Source organism: Triturus cristatus, chromosome 5_1, assembly GCF_964204655.1.
Source record: "Triturus cristatus chromosome 5_1, aTriCri1.1, whole genome shotgun sequence".
Lineage (NCBI taxonomy): Eukaryota > Metazoa > Chordata > Amphibia > Caudata > Salamandridae > Triturus > Triturus cristatus.
The window spans coordinates 141,822,919-141,839,197 of record NC_140587.1 but is presented as its reverse complement, the minus strand read 5'-3'; the positions used below and the strand labels follow the sequence as shown (position 1 = coordinate 141,839,197).

At 45.9% G+C, this 16,279-nt stretch overlaps 1 protein-coding gene across 1 annotated transcript in view; it reads left to right on the top strand.

Moving 5' to 3' along the window:
* Positions 1 to 16,279, top strand: part of LOC146830421 (uncharacterized) — a 197,176-nt gene that overhangs the window by 163,804 nt on the left and 17,093 nt on the right. The window contains exons 17-20 of the mRNA XM_085604646.1: positions 3,937 to 4,032; positions 5,592 to 5,693; positions 7,684 to 7,789; positions 13,579 to 13,695. Coding sequence (XP_085460772.1) covers positions 3,937 to 4,032; positions 5,592 to 5,693; positions 7,684 to 7,789; positions 13,579 to 13,695 — 421 coding nt within the window. The remainder of the gene's footprint in view (positions 1 to 3,936; positions 4,033 to 5,591; positions 5,694 to 7,683; positions 7,790 to 13,578; positions 13,696 to 16,279) is intronic.

The following is a 16,279-nucleotide window of genomic DNA, read 5'->3' as shown; positions in this document are numbered from 1 at the left end:
GTGTCTGTTTAGGTGTCCACACCTTCTCTGGTTGGGGTGCGGTTCTGTGGTGTTCCTCTTGCCTCTGTGGGGTCCCCCCTCCTGGCTGTGGGTTGTCTGGGGTTTTGCTGCTGCTTGGCCCTCTGCCTTCTCTGCTTCCTCCGGTTTCGGCTTTGGCAGTTTCCTCTGTTTCTTTTTCCGGCCTTCTGTGTGGTCCGGCTGTGGTGTCCTGGGGGTCTTTGTTCCTCCCTGCCTTTTTGCTTTGGCCTGGGCGCTGCGTGGGCTCCTTCCGGGGGTTGGTTGGGCCTGCGGGTCCTCCTGCTTCGGCTGGTTGCTTGGCTCCGGTCCTGGCATCCTGGCTCTGTGGTTCGGTGGGTTTGTGCCTGGTTGTTGCCTGGTTTGGGGGCTGCCGGGGGTTCCCGGTTCCCCTGGGCCCCCATTCTGCCTTGTTTTTCGCTCACTTTTGGGGTTTGGGGTTTTTGGGAGTTGTGACCAGTGGCCCTGTCCCTGCCCTTGCCCTTGTCGTTGTTGGTTTCCGGTCTTCGTTGACCTCCCCGTTGTTGGTCAGCTTTCGGCTGGTTCTTTCTGGGGGCGTCTCTGGCCTGTGGCCTCCTCTGCCCTTTCTATTCTGGGTTTGGTGGCCTTCCTGGTTTGGTTTGCAGCCTCCTTCCCTGTGGGGCTTTTGGCCTCCTAGGGTTTCGGGTCTCTGTCTCCTTCCCTGTCCTTTTCGGTTTGGTTGGGGTCTCGCTCCTGTTCGGCCCCTTGGCTCTTGCTGCGGCTCCTCCCTCTGGGCTGGGTGCTTGGTGGTTGTCGTTTGGTGGCCCTGGGGGTGCTGGTTTTTCTTTCCTGGTTCCTGGATCTCCGAATGCGCCAACACCCTGGCCCCCCTGAAGATCCAAGCAAACAAAAACAACCACAAGAAAAACTCCTGGTTCACCCCCACCCTCAAGGACTCCAAAAAAGAATGCCGCACCCTCGAGAAGTCTTGGCGCCTCAACCAGACCGACGAGAACATGTCTGCTCTCAAGAACGCCACCCGCAAACACCACCAACTCCTCTGCGCAGCACGAAAATCAGTCTTCCAGAACAGACTCAACGACAACGCCCACAACAGCAAGGAACTATTCGGCATCGTCAAAGAACTCTCCAACCCCGACGCCGAAAACAACGCCATCCCCCCCTCACAGGATCTCTGCGACTCCCTCGCAGCTTTCTTCCACCACAAGATCACCGACATCTACAACAGCTTCGCCACAACCAACAAGAACCCACCACCGGAACTCGCCACCGACAACACCGCCATCCACACCTGGAACCCAACCACCACCGAGGAAACCACCCACATCATGAACTCCATCCACTCAGGATCACCATCCGACCCCTGCCCGCACCACATCTTCAACAAAGCCGACAACATCATTGCACCCCACCTCCGAGACGTCATCAACGCATCTTTCACCACCGCCACCTTCCCGGAGAACTGGAAACACGCCGAACTCAATGCCCTCCTAAACAAACCAACAGCCGACCCCACCATACTCAAAATCTTCCGGCCCATCTCGCTCCTCCCGTTCCCCGCCAAAGTGATTGAGAAAATCGTCAACACTCAACTCACCACCGCCCTGGAAACCAACGACTCACTCGACCCCTCACAATTCGGCTTCAGAGCTAACCACAGCACCGAGACCGCCCTCATCGCAGCCACGGACGACATCAGATCTCTGACTGGCAAAGGAGAGACCGTGGCCCTCATACTCCTGGACCTCTCTGCAGCCTTCGACACGGTTTGCCACCGTACCCTAATACGTCGCCTCAGCAACGCCGGCATCAGAGGCAAGGCCCTGGAATGGATCATCTCCTTCCTCTCCGGAAGAACCCAGAGAGTCCGCCTTCCCCCCTTCAGATCCACTACTACGGAGATCATCTGCGGCGTCCCCCAAGGATCCTCCCTCAGCCCAACCCTCTTAAACATCTACATGACCCCCCTGGCGAACATCGCATGAAAACACTGACTCAACCTCATATCCTACGCCGACGACACCCAGCTCATCCTCTCCCTCACCAACAACCCCACCTCAGCAAGAACCAGACTACGCGAAGGCATGAAGGAAGTAGCGCACTGGATGACAGACAGCCGGCTCAAACTTAACACAGAGAAGACGGAGGTCCTCATCCTCGGCCCTACTCCCACCGCCTGGGATGACTCCTGGTGGCCCCCCGCCCTAAGCAGCACTCCCCAACCCACCGACCACGCACGCAACCTCGGCTTCATCCTGGACTCATCCCTCTGCATGACCAGACAGGTCAACTTGGTGACCTCGGCATGCTTCAACACCCTCCGCATGCTCCGCATGATCTTCCGCTGGATCCCCACCGACACCAGGAAGACCGTCACCCACGCCCTCGTCACTAGTCGCTTGGACTATGGAAACGCTCTGTACGCCGGCATCACTACCAAGCTACAGAAGAAACTACAACGAATCCAGAACGCGGCCGCACGACTCATCCTGAACATACCTCGCCACCACCACATCTCCGGACACCTGAAGAAACTTCACTGGCTTCCAGTCAGCAAGAGGATCACCTTCAGACTCCTCACCCACGCACACAAAGCCCTGCACAATATCGGACCAAAACTCATCAACCACCGCGTCTCCTTCTACACCACTCCTCGCACCCTACGCTCGACCGGACAAGCCCTGGCAGCCATGCCTCGCATCCGCAAAGCCACCGCCGGAGGCAGGCCCTTCTCCTACCTGGCAGCAAAGACCTGGAACTCTCTTCCCAGCCACCTGCGCGCCACACAGGACCACCCCCCCCCCGCCCCCAGCGCCTTGAGACCCCTACGGGTGAGTAGCGCACTTTATAAATGCAAATGATTGATTGATTGATTGGGCCTCCTCAGCACGGTTTGGTTGGCTTTCTCCTCTGGGCTCTCTGGGGCCGGGTCGTTCGGTTTGGTGGGGTGGGCCGGTTTCTGGCCTGTGCTTTCCTCCTTCCTTGTTGGTCTGGGTGCTTGTGCCTGCACTCTGTTGGCCGTTCTTGGCTTCTTTCTTTGGCCTTCTTGGGGGCGGTCGCGGTTTGCTCTGTGTCTGTGTGGCTGCCGGGTCCTGTGTGCCTTCCTGGTGGTTCTGGGCTGGACGGCCTTGCCCGGTGGGTTCCTTGGCCGTGTCCTTTGGGTCTTGGTCCTGGTTGCCCTGTCTCTGATTTCTCTGGTTGGCAGCCTCCTTGTTGGGGCCCTGGCCTTCTGTTTTTTTCTGGGTTGTCTCCGGTCCTTGTTTGGTCCCTGCTGTCCTGTTCTGGGTTGTGGGCTGGTTGCTTCCTGCGGTCCCCCTTTCCCTCCTTCTCGGTGCTCCCTTGGGTTGCTACTTTTGTTGTGGTTTCCTGGGTGAGCTTGTGGGTTCGGAAGGCCGTTTTTCTGCTTTGGCATTCTCCACTTTGTATTGAAAGGGACGAGGACATAAGGGACCTGGGGGTAATGCTCTATTACTTACCGGTAATCTTCATTACTCCGGGTCCCGTTGTCCTCGTCCCATTCATACGCCCCTCCCTCCCGGACGGCCGGCCTTCCGGTATGGGCTCGGTTGTACAGGCAGGATGCTGGGTAAGTACTGATTATGTACTCCCGGTGGGAGGGGCAGTATTAGGGCCCCAGCATTCCTCTTGTGTATTTTCTGTCGGGAGATGGCTATCTCCACTTTGTATTGAATGGGACGAGGACAACGGGACCCGGAGTAATGAAGATTACTGGTAAGTAATAGAGCATTAGACTGTGTCTGCAGCATGAGAATGCCTGGGTATGTTATTAGATGATGTCTGCAGCATGAGGATACCCGGGTATATTATTAGTCTCTATCTGCAGCATCAGTAGATCCGAGTACATAATTTCATGTTGTGGGGAGAGTGAGGATTTCAGAAGATGACATGTCCCTGGGTTTTGTTTTTTCTCTTCTCCAGCGCTTTGTACACCTCCTTGCCAGAATGGAGGAAAATGCATCGACGTGAACAAGTGTGTTTGTCCTGCAGGCTGGCAGGGTGCCCGGTGCCAAAAAGGTAAGATAGGATCAGCCTGGACCCACCCTATTTTTCAACCACTCGGTGCTATATAGATGTGTCGACTCTGGAGCGACAGCGTAAACTTATCCTCACAAAGACGTCTTCAGAAATCATGGACAGTACTACTTTTAAATATTGAAATTATTGCTCTTTGTGACTCTTGATAGAAGCTGTAGGTTAGAGAGGGTGTCCGATCTTTACTGTGCCCTCTTTCCATTGCCTAAAATGTAGTACCCAGCCATTACTCAACAGCACGTTTACTCTAACTGCATTTGCTGAGTTATCCCATAACTTAGCCTAAACTATAAGAGGCCAGATGTACTAAGATAGGATTTGCAAAATTGGTCACAATTTGCACACCCACAATACGATGAGGGAAAACAAGGGGGCCTGCTTAACCCGAGAATGTGTTGACTATGATTTCCTGTACATGGCAACCAATGTTCTCATGATATTGTCTCTGTATGATGTGTTCTCTCGAGCTTTTGTTAACAAAAAGATTTTTTTTTTAAAAATAACAATTTGCACACCCACGTTTTACAAATCCTATGGTATTTTGCGAACCAACCTATGTACTAATAGATCATTTCACAAAATACTGAGTCAAATTCCAACCTACATCATTAATATTAATGTGGTAGGTTTCAAATTCTGACTCACTATGATTCGCTGCCATCACAGGGATGATGAAGTGATGGGGTCAGCAGACCGCCATGTCTGTGATTGCTTTTAAATAAAACTATCTGTACAATCCGTTTTTCTTAAATGAAAACAGAATGATTTAAAAAACGAAAAGTATATTTTAACCATCCCCAAGGGACCACTTTCCGTTTGCAAACGGGATTGCCGCAACCTTGCAGTAGTTGGTAAACATTATTGTTTTGCGACCATAATTACATACCATAAGGAATCCCTATTTGGAAGGGATGCTGTCAACAGGCCCTTCCAAATACCTAGTCTTAACAGTTTGCTAAACCCATTTAGTGATTCGCTAATATAGTACAGAATCACTAAATGGGTTTAGTACATTCAGAAAACACATTTTCTTGCAATTTCCTGAATTAGTAGGGTTTGGGACTAGAAAATGCATTTGTAAATCTCGCCCCTAGGAGTATAGTGTAGTATTAGATTTAATAAAATCACTTACCTATCTGTAAATAAATTATGAATGTATGTTTGTTCAATTTAGGGATAGTTTTACAGTTAATATTACTGTTAATTCATTCAAATTAGGGTTAGCGTAATGGCTGGTATTAATTAAAAGCAATCTAATTAAATAAAAAATATGATTAAGGTTGAATTTGAAACCAGCATAATGGTAACGTCTGGTGTTAGGGAATAGACATGAAGTGAAGGCAGAAGGAAATAATGGGAACAAAGTGAAGTTAATTTCAGAGAAATGTATATGTGGGTGATGTAAAGAAAGAATAAAGTAAAGGTGGGACAGTTCCGTCCCACATAGATCTTAATTTACCCATTCCACACATTTTACTCAGAGATTATTTGGATGCACTGTTTCACTTTAAGTGTTTTTGTATTTTTTATGCCTCATCTAGAGCCAATTCTCTGTGAGAACAAATGCAAGAATGGAGGGTGGTGCAAAGGATTCAACAAGTGCAAGTGTTTGCCTGGCTTTGTGGGAGACCAGTGTGAGACAGGTGAGAGACAGCTCTTTACTCCACTCTGTCTGTTTGTCCTTTGAGGCATGGAATAGCATATGTCTCCGACCGAGTGCTATGTGAAGTTGATGATGCCTTTTTCCAGCCTGGCCCTCCTATTGGTCCCCACAACTTGTCCTGTCTCTCCCACTGTATGCTTTGAGGCTGATCGCTTGAAAAGTAGGTTTCCTACCCAGCACTCTATGGATTGTTTGAGGTATATTAGGTGAAAATATTTATATGCGCCCTGCTCCTCATTCTTTGTGTACTGTGTGGATGGTGTCAAACATGCATTTTCTCCACAGTGCTCAGTTCACTCTTTCTACTTTATGAAGTAGTTGAGATAACAACTCCTTGACACACCCTGCACCTTTGTTTTGTGTATTTTGTATGTCCTTTAACAGATAACATCATCCTCTGCTGTGACACTTTCCCCAGTACTCAGCGAGGCTGCCCACAGGCAGGTGAAGTGACCGTGGGCCAGATTCACAAAGGGTGTCCGCAGTCGTGGCGGGGGCCTTCAGTCATGGGAGAGTCTCTGCACTCAGGGCGGAATCCTCGCAATGAGAATTGCAGAGCTTCTGCCCCGAGTGCAGAGACTTCACAACAACTGTGGGGCCAACGCCACGACTGCGGAGGCCCTTTGTGAATCAGGCTTCATGTCTTTCCTTACCATGTTGCTTCCTCCACACTGTCCTTTCTATAAAGCAGGTGGCGTACGAATACCTTCCCTTCTCTACCCGTTTTCTTGTGTCCTCTGTGAGGCTGGTGACAGCACTGTTTTCCTCTATGAGAAATTTAATTTTCTTGCTGCATTCCTCCAAATTGCTCCTATTATTAATATGTGTTTTTCCTATGGGCATTTGGTATTTGACTTTTGAAGTAGCTCAGACATGCTGATCAAGCTGCAGCTGTATGTGCTCTGCTCTGAAAAAGCTTTTTCCAATAAAAATGGCCATAGTTGACACCTTGGTAGTAAACTGCAATTGGGTGCAAATGTCTCTTTTCACGGCTGCACAAAGGCCAATTGTGGTTTACACTAGGGAAGAAAGTATTTTATCATTTGCAACTAAAAGTATAAGGAGTGCCTAAAAATTGTTGGTTTCAGGAGCAGGCTGTAAATGCCTTCTTTTAAAAGTTTGTTTTTTATAAAAACATTATACTTCTAATATTTGTTAGGAAAAGGCTAGAACCTTCAAATCTGCAGTGTATAGATTAATCAGTAAAATCTAGAAACAGATTAGATTAGTTATACTTAGAGCCACTGCAAGTATGCAGTAGTGGAGGATCAAAGTAGGTGGAGTTGACCAAAGTATGCAACAAAATCAAACAACTTATGCAGCATTATGAACCGCATTCTGTTGCATTTGATCCTCCTGTGAGTTGTTTCTATACCTAGACCCAGCCCGAGTGCAAAATGATGCCTTAAGAAAATCTTATCTGACAAACCACACACTGACTGCATCTGCTGTCTTCATCCAAAGCACATTAGTTAGAATTTGTGCGATTTACCAATTAATTTCTTAATAATAAGGACAAGGCCCTAGATCATCTGCATGCACAGTTTTTGGTCTTTTTCTGCCTTCCACTGATGGAGCAGCATGTGCTGTGTCAGACCGTAGACCATCTGCACACCTAGTTCCTGGTCTTTTTCTACCTCTGCTTCTTGAGCAGCGTGTACTGCCACAGACCCTAGATCATCTGCACACAAAGTTCCTGCTCTTTTTCTCCCTTTAATTCTGAAGCAGCATTTACTGGCCCAGATCATGAATCTGCTGCTCATGCATTTCCTGCTCTTTTTCTGTTCATTGGATCCTCTGCTCACATTTTTCCTGTGTTTTTTCTAGATCTATCTCTGGAGCTGCATGCACTGCCCCAGACCCTGGATCGTCTGCTCACCTAAGCTATGCTATTTTTTCCCCTGACTTCCTCTGCAGCAATTACTGGCATACAGTCTCTTCTCACTTGCAGTCTTTTTCTTTTCTTCTAGCTGTGATCGAGCCATGCATCCCACCTTGTCAGCACGGCGCCATCTGCAAACAGTTCAATAAGTGTGAATGTCCAGAAGGAACTGCTGGCCATCGCTGTGAAAAGATGTGAGTCCAACAATCTGCCACCCAAAAAAAGAGATGTATGTGAGAGAAGATTGTTATGCTCAGGCAGGTATGCAGATGGAGTGAAGTTAAGAGGTTTTATTCAAGCCACCCAAGACAGCACACCGTGTCCACCGGTGACTGCTCCACCCTCCAGCAAACTGCCATGGTCTGGAACCCTCACCAACATAACACACATCCACCCTCACAACCCAGACAAAATAAATACAAGGAAATCAATCAATCAATCAATCAGTGTTTTATTGAGCGCAGCTACTCACCCGGAAGGGTCTCAAGGCGCTGGGGTAAGGGGTGGGTGTGGCTACTAAGCATTCGCGGAGTATCGGCGAGGGCCAAGGGGTTCAGAGTTTTACTATGGTCCATCAGGGTACGTGCAGTGCCGGACGATTATGTTGATTTGTCATAGAGCCAAATTTTAAGGTCCTTCAGGAACTTGGAGAGAGTTGGTGTCTGACGGAGGTGAAGAGGTCCAGAAAACTGCCAAAGTCTGGAACCCTTACCAACATAACACACATCCACCCTCACAACCCAGAACAAAATAAATACAAGGAAACAAAGTAAACCTGCGGCTTGTGATCAGTTACCAAAATTAATTTCTACCCACACCAGAAAAGCAGAGAAATGATTTGTATCCCAAACACAAGCCAGCTCTTCTTTTTCTAGGGTGCTGTAGTTACATTCTGCTGCAGAAAGACATCTGGAAGTAAAGGCTGTGGTATATTCCTTCCCATCCACAAATTGAGCCAGAACTGTTCCTAACCCAGCTTCACCTGCATCAAAAAATACAAAAGACTGTTTATAATTAGGGCTCCCGGTTTTATGGTATTTATTTTTTTGACATTTCCGTCTGTATTTATCCATATTTATTTTTTGTCAACTTTGTCTGTATTTATCCATATTTATTATGGGTTTTGTGAAAAAAATAAAGCAGAAACTGGTATATTTCCACATTTATTTAACCAATAAATATGCAGTCATGTTTGAATGCCTGCCAGGTTTCAGTGATATGAACATCCGTAGAAGATAAATCAATGCACTTATATGATAGTATGCATATTTCAGTATCACCCTTGTGCATATCTACTGCTTTTTAAGCCTCTTTATTTAAAATTCCTTTTTTTAAACCCCCTTACCTATCAATCCACTCAGTTATTGGCCTGGCAGTCATGGCAAAGTGTATTTAGAATCACTCATAAAGCACCCAATTTCCGTTTTTATCCACATTTATAAATAAATACAGAAAAGAAAATAAATGGTTTTCTGTCTGTATTTATCTGTAAAAATCAGTAAAAACGGAAAACAGGGAGCCTTATTTATAATCCCTGAATGTACCTAAAGCTGGAGCTTTAACTATAAGATATTTCAGATTTTCAAACATTGCACATGAGTCAGTTCCCCAAACATACTGAACCCCTTTTCGTTAAAGTCTCCTCAATAGTTCAGTTTGTCTTTAGAACGTGAGTAGTACTCACACAGACCTAAGACCGTCCTTAATTGACCCTTACTTTCAGGCACCGGACTACTTTTAATAACCTCTACTAAGTCAGCTTTAGGTTTGACCCCTTCACCAGAGGTGCAATGACCCAAATATTCAGTCCTCAACCATAAACCTACACTTATCCTATTATACAGTGAATTAATGATGTTCCAAAACATCAAGTATACTACCCAACACTTGTACATGCTCCTCCATCGTGTCAGAAAAAACAACATATCATCTTGATATGCCAGTGCATTTTTTAAATTCCCAAAAAGTTTGAACATCATTTTTTGGAAGACAGATGCCGCTGAGGCTAGCCCAAACAGCGTACGTAGAAATCCGAATGCACCAAAGGAAGTTCTGATCGCTGTCAATGAACAATTCTTCAGCCAATTCTACCTGAAGAAGAAACATTTGCCCCTCCTAACTGAGCTAACATTCCTTGAATTCTAGGAAGGGGAAACCAGTCAACTAAAATATTTCTGTTCAAAGACCTGATATCGACACAGAGTCATATGTCTCCAGTTTTCTTCTTTGCCACCACAACTGGAAAGGTTCAATGAAATAAGTCTATTGGTTCTATGATGTTTTCTTCATAACTGATTCCTAACACTCAATGGAACATTCCGAATTTTATCTGTAACAGCAATGGGCTCTTGTTTAAGGATGATTTTATGTTCATAGCCCCTCATCTATCATAGTCTATCTTCAAATAATGATTTGTGTTCTTCCAACAACTGGTGAAGCAATTTGGGTTGAGTAGGAATATCCACCAGGGAAATTGGACAAGTTCACAAATTGTGATCAAATATATGCTCATGGGAGAAGATGTGTTTTCAGCACTTAACACCCTGCTATTAGAGTTCTAAACATGTTCGAATTTGTGAGTGCAGAGACTAAATTTGCAAAAACCAGAAAGATGTTCACTTGATAAGAAAATGGGAGAACACTTAGAAACTAGAGCTAAGCCCATCTGAGAAATAGTGAATGCTCCAGAAGAAGTTATCTTCATCCCATATGAGACTTAACCCCAAGTAATAAATACATTTTAATAAGAGAAACCAAAGACAAGTCCTTGTGAGAAAATGGGTTGTAACGTTTCTGTCTTGGTATGGGCTGCAGCATTCTGTCCTGGTTCATGGATGAGCTTTAACATTCTGACCTGGTTCATAGATGAGCTTTAACATTCTAACCCGATTCATGGATGAGCTTTAATATTATGTCTTCTTTCATAGGTGAGCTTGGTCCTGGTTCTGGAGTTGGCTGCACTGTCTTGTCTTAATTCTGCGATTGGTTGTAAAATTCTGTCCTATTCTGAGAAGAGCTGTAACATTCTGTCATAGTTCTTGTGTGGGGTGTACGATAATTGATTGGTTCTGGAATAGGATGTAACATTCTGCCATAGTTCTTGTGTGGGGTGTAATCTTGTTTATTGGTTCTGGAATAGGATGTAACATTCTGTCCAGGTATTAGAATGTTTTGTAACTTTATGCCCAGGGATGAGCTTTAACATTCTGTCCTGATTAATGGATGAGCTTTAACATTCTGCCCGAGTACATAGATGAGCTTCAATTTTCTGACCTGGTTCATGGATGAGATTTAACATTATGTCCTGGTTCTTGGATAAGCTTTAGCATGTCATTTAGTGTCAATGGTGGTAAGCTAATGCCCCTCCTTTTCCGGGTCATGCCAATCTCAGGTTCAAGATCAACTACAGCAAGTTGCAATCTGTGCAAGTGTAAAGAAGCTGTACAGGCTTTCAAAGTCATAAGAGTATAATTTGAAGGAGAGAGTGCTGTCTGGATGTCCAGTCCTTATATTACACATTTGGGACCTATTCAGGACTGTCAGGAGCACTGATGGTGCCAGAAGTTGGGAGAACTCAAATAAATGTATGCCACCTTGTTTCCAAATGATGAACCTGTGATGTTATAGAACTGTGTATAATGTATGTCTGCTTATGATGAATTAAGCCACCATAAGTTAACATGTATCATACTCAGCTCTACAACATGTTGCTTAAAGAACAAGCCCCTTTGGGACCCTGAGCTTGCAGAGCAACAAAGCATATGGAGGTGCCTCCAAAGTAGCAATGGATTTGAACTGCATTCAGTTCCGCCTTGGCACATGTGCGGATATTTAATCCTGAAGAACATGTGTTAAACAACGCTGAAGAATGTCGACACCTTCTTAATGTTGAAAGACAAGGAGAATAAATAATTTTCTCTACCTGGTTTGCCTTTTGAAGTCATGCCTAGCTTTGTAGTGGACCAGGGATTCCAGGGTAATAGATTTATGATATATCTGAAAAAAAACTATTATAGGAGATGCATGGACTTTAGTTTTTATTACAATATAACTATTCTTATAGTTTCAAGTTGATCCCAGTGGTGAGGATTGACCTCAGGAAGCTTAACCTCTAGTTCACCTGCTACTCTGATACGTCTCACTATCCTTTTCAAAATGTCTTGCAGAATCTGGTTCACAAGTTGACATCTGTAAAGCCTAGCTGATGGCCATGCGCAGCCATACCTTCTGTATTGCTAACTTTGTCAAATACAATTTTGATGGTCATTTTTGCACCTTTTACTTCCAGTCAAGTGCCTCTTATTTTCCTGAGATCTTATCCTAGTTTTGGTCAGACACCATTATGCGACTTGAACTCCTCTCTAAGAAGACTCTCCTAAATGTTGTCCCAATTAACCATTTAACTTTTATTCTCAAGGTGCTCACTGAGTCTCACCTGAACAAGGTGATTTCTCTTCCCACATTTTTTTCTCATCAGCAGGCATCCTCTGCTGTAGAAACAATGCAAAACCTCAAAGTCTGGTGGGCCTTATGTTCTTCTACTTGACTGGAACTACAGCTCTTCTGGCCAACTCTGTGTGACCTCTTGGGGCCAGCCTGGTTGTGGGTAAAGCTGCCATTGTGATTTAGATCATCTTCCATTGCTATAATCTACATGGAAGAGGCTTGTCATCCAGTGTGTAAGCCCCCTGCCTGGAGCCCATAGGCCTCAGTGGGATTCTCCAGACATTTACCTGTCACAGAAATATATTGGGTGGCCACATGGTATTTCTAACCTAGATGCAATCTGCAGGCATTATTTGCTCGAGGCTTCTTCCGGAGTAATACAATATGTACCTGCTCGCTCGGGGGTGAGCTGTTGAATTCTGCTCCTCTCTTTCTATTACAGATGCTGTGGAATCTACCCACAGTTTGATAAAGGGAGTGAGCCAGGATATCGGAGTGGAATTAAGTTACCCTTATTGTGACTCTGCTACTCGTAATATATGGGCTTTCTTTCATTTCAGCAGCTTCCAAAGACCCCTCAGCCACCAGACAGAAACAAAACACCTACTCTGTACTCTTAAGAAGGGGAGTGAGGAGGATGTGTGTTGTGTTTGCAGAATGGGACACTGTTGGAACATCAAAGGGGTTACCATGGTTAGTTACCATGGACAGAGTGTTCTATAGGCAGGGTTGGAATTGGAGAACGTTGGGTGGTGGTCAGATGACGGGACGCGATTGAGGAGCAGTTTTGTTTTGCTGATGCCGGGGGTTTGAGCTGAGAATAAAGGTTTTCCAAAGCATCACTTGTTGGAGTCTTGACTCAACACTGTGCACCTGCACATGGTAACGGACCATACAAAGGTCTGTGAAAATGCTGTTAAAAAAAGGTCTTGTCCGTCATTAGATGAAACCTTTACTTAAAGATTGTTAGTGGGAGGGATCCTATGGGTGGGAGTAATAGGGTCACCATAACTTTATAAGCAGTGAGCTATCCCCCCAGTAGGCAGAGATACGCAGTGCTTATCAATGCAAAAACTATGCCTATGATTCAGAACTAGGATTACAAGTAACTCTTCTTTCTTGGATTTGTCTGGAATGGGCTGCGATATCCTTTCTAGGACTGGAGGTGACATTCTATCCTGACTGTAAAATTGATTATAATATTCTATCCTGGTTCTCGTACTATGCTGTTACTGGTCTTCTTCTCAATTGGACTTGTCGCTCTGAACAGTTTGTGCTCTTCTCTGTCGGCTTTGAAGGGCACTGTGGAGCCACAAAGGCTCAATCTTTAGGCAGGTCTCGTTATCAACCACTAATTTTTAGATAGATTGTGGACGATATAGTGCGGGTGAGTGTGGCATGCCTGGGACATGAAACAAGACAATTACAAACTTGTTTCCCAGCTTGTTGTAATAGCATATATAGTAAATTATGTGGTACATAAATGTTGCCTTGCAGTTAAGTAATACCAACAGTGCTTGTGATCATCCTTCTCTAGGATTTGCCCAATAGTGACGACCAAGGTCAGCACCGCACGTGCCATCCGTCAGGGCGTGAAGGAAAGCTTCGTGGACCGCTGTGGACCTCTTGGAATCCAACTCTGCACCAAATACAGGTGAGCAAAAGGGGTGGGTTTAGCAGAACCAACTAGAGGAAGGAGAGCATGGATGAGCCGAAGGAATCAAAATGCACTGATTTAAGAAGAGGGGCTGAGCTACATCTGCTCATTTCTTCCAGTGACACATATCTTGTCCTGTTCTTGGGCGCTTTTCGTTGTAACCCATGTAGCTATTGCCTCCTTCCTTGCTGAACCCTTTGCAGACATGGCAGAGTGCATTACTCTGGGAGAGTGTATTCCAGTGAGGATGCACGGGTCTGGTCCAGAAAGGACTGATCGGGTGGCTGAGAGAATGGTTGGAGGTATTCCTGTTACACCAGTCTAGATGTCAAACTATACCCTGCCCTATTGAAATAGGAAAGGAATGCACCTAACATCTAAATCTGTTGATTAATAAGTTTACTAATTCGCAATGCCCTCCTGCCAATTTCTTTAATTCTTAATTAAACCCGTTCTTCCCAGTCAGGTAATATTTTAGCCCCCAAGATCACTTTCACTTGCTTGAAGAATATAGATCCTAACATTCAAGGAATGTAAAGCTTAACTCTTGATGAACAAAAATCCATATTCTACCCGGAGGAAGGGTGGATTGAGCAGTCAGAGTAAGCAGAGGAAAGGATGCAGGTTTGATGGACCTGCTGGACCGGCCCCTATGCTGCTTTGGACACCCGGATGTGGCACAGAGTTCCGTTCACTCCAGGTTTGCGATATCCCTCCCTGTCTAGTGGATTGATAGCCTAAACTAGCTTCCACTGTTTGTTTTGTTGTAGCTGATGAAGTTTCAGGTAGTCTATGACTGCGCTAAAGAACAGTATAAGTTCTCTTGAGACTGAATTCTTCATTGTGAAACAAGGAAACCCGAGATTCTCCCACAGATGTTTTTCAGTTAAAACAGCCAAGTGAAATCTACAGCAGATGGTAACATTACAACAACCAACACTACCAAAATCCTGAAATATTACTATGATCAAACAAAGCGGCAAATTAATGAAACAATTATACACTAGTTATATCAGGATTCACTCTTTTCTCTTCTAGTCCCATGTGCCACCATTGCTCATAAAATTAGAGTAGCCAGTGTAGATAATTGCAATACTAAGGGGCAGATTTATCAATACTTTGTGCGGGTGAAGCCGATGAGGAGCTTAGATGCAAAGATCCTGTGACTCAGACAAAGGTCGTCTGATGGTGAGGCGCACTTCCCAGAGGCGCATACGCCTCAGCAAGTACGTATAAATAAAGATGGTTTGGAGGCCAAGAATGTGTGACAACCATCGCAAATGTTACTTAACGCAACCTACAACATCACAATCCATCGGCGTGTTAACCAGGTATTCACAACACGGCGGTACCTTGCGATAGTCACCAGACAACGCGTCAAATGGGCGCGTAAAAAAGAACGCCACGCCGCAAAACTGCGAACGCAAAATGAGCTATGATGAGGCCAATCGCGATACAAAAAGTTGCGAAAACCAGCTGCAGGCCTGCAAATCCCATGCGTCTGGCGGGAAAATGCACTATAAAAGCTACAAAAACAACACACCAGAAACAATCCAAAGTGCGTAACAACATGGATGCACCATGACCGAGCGCAGAGGCCAACGTGAACCCCACAACCCCCACAGACCACCAGCAAGGAACTACGGGCTCAGGAAAGGCCAAGCAGAAGAGGGAAAGGAAGACGAGGTGCAGTCCACAGGAAAACAAGACCAGTATCATGGAGGTGACAGAACACAACCAGCAACTGGCCCACAATCAGACTACCTGGAATGCAGCTGGAGTGTCGAGGAGGACAATGGAGGAAGCCAAGAGGCGCTGGCATGACCTGAAAATCTAAATCAGGCACTAAACAAAGCCGCTGCCAACAGGAAGGCAGCAACGGCCACAGAAGGTGGGAGTCCTGCACCACAGGAGGAGCTGGAGGAAATGGAGGCTACAGTCAACAGTGTGGAGACGGTGCAAGGAGTCGGGAGTGCGGACACAGCTCGGGAGGACCTGACACAACAGGGTGAGGAAAGACCAGGGACAAGGGGGACGGAGGGAGATGAGCACAATGGTACACATGCACAACCATGTGTAGCACACTGCACACCCACATTTACCCATGGTCTTGTCCCCCATCCCAGTGGCACACAGCAGCACACACGCATAGCAATCACAGCACATCCCATGACAATGTGGCACAAAGTGCAACACCGACACTGCAGAACAGGAGACACAACTGTGTCCACCCATGCGCAGAAACAGGCCAATCACATGTGACAAAGCAGGGAACTGTGAGATGCATATTTACGGGTACAACCTCACATCAGTCATGTAGTCCAAATGTCCACTGTCCCCCCTCAAATTGCCAGCACTGCCCAAACAGTCACAATGTACATTGTCACACAGTCTGCATGTCTACAAGAACAATGCGCAAACATAAATGTCAACACAATGTCAACATGCATCTCCCGTTCACATTGCAGAGGGACAAACAAATACCTCCAGCAGGTCAGACCAGACAACCCATCAGGGATTCCGGAGACGACCACCACACCTTCGACACCGACACACTACAACAGCCCATGGACATCCCACG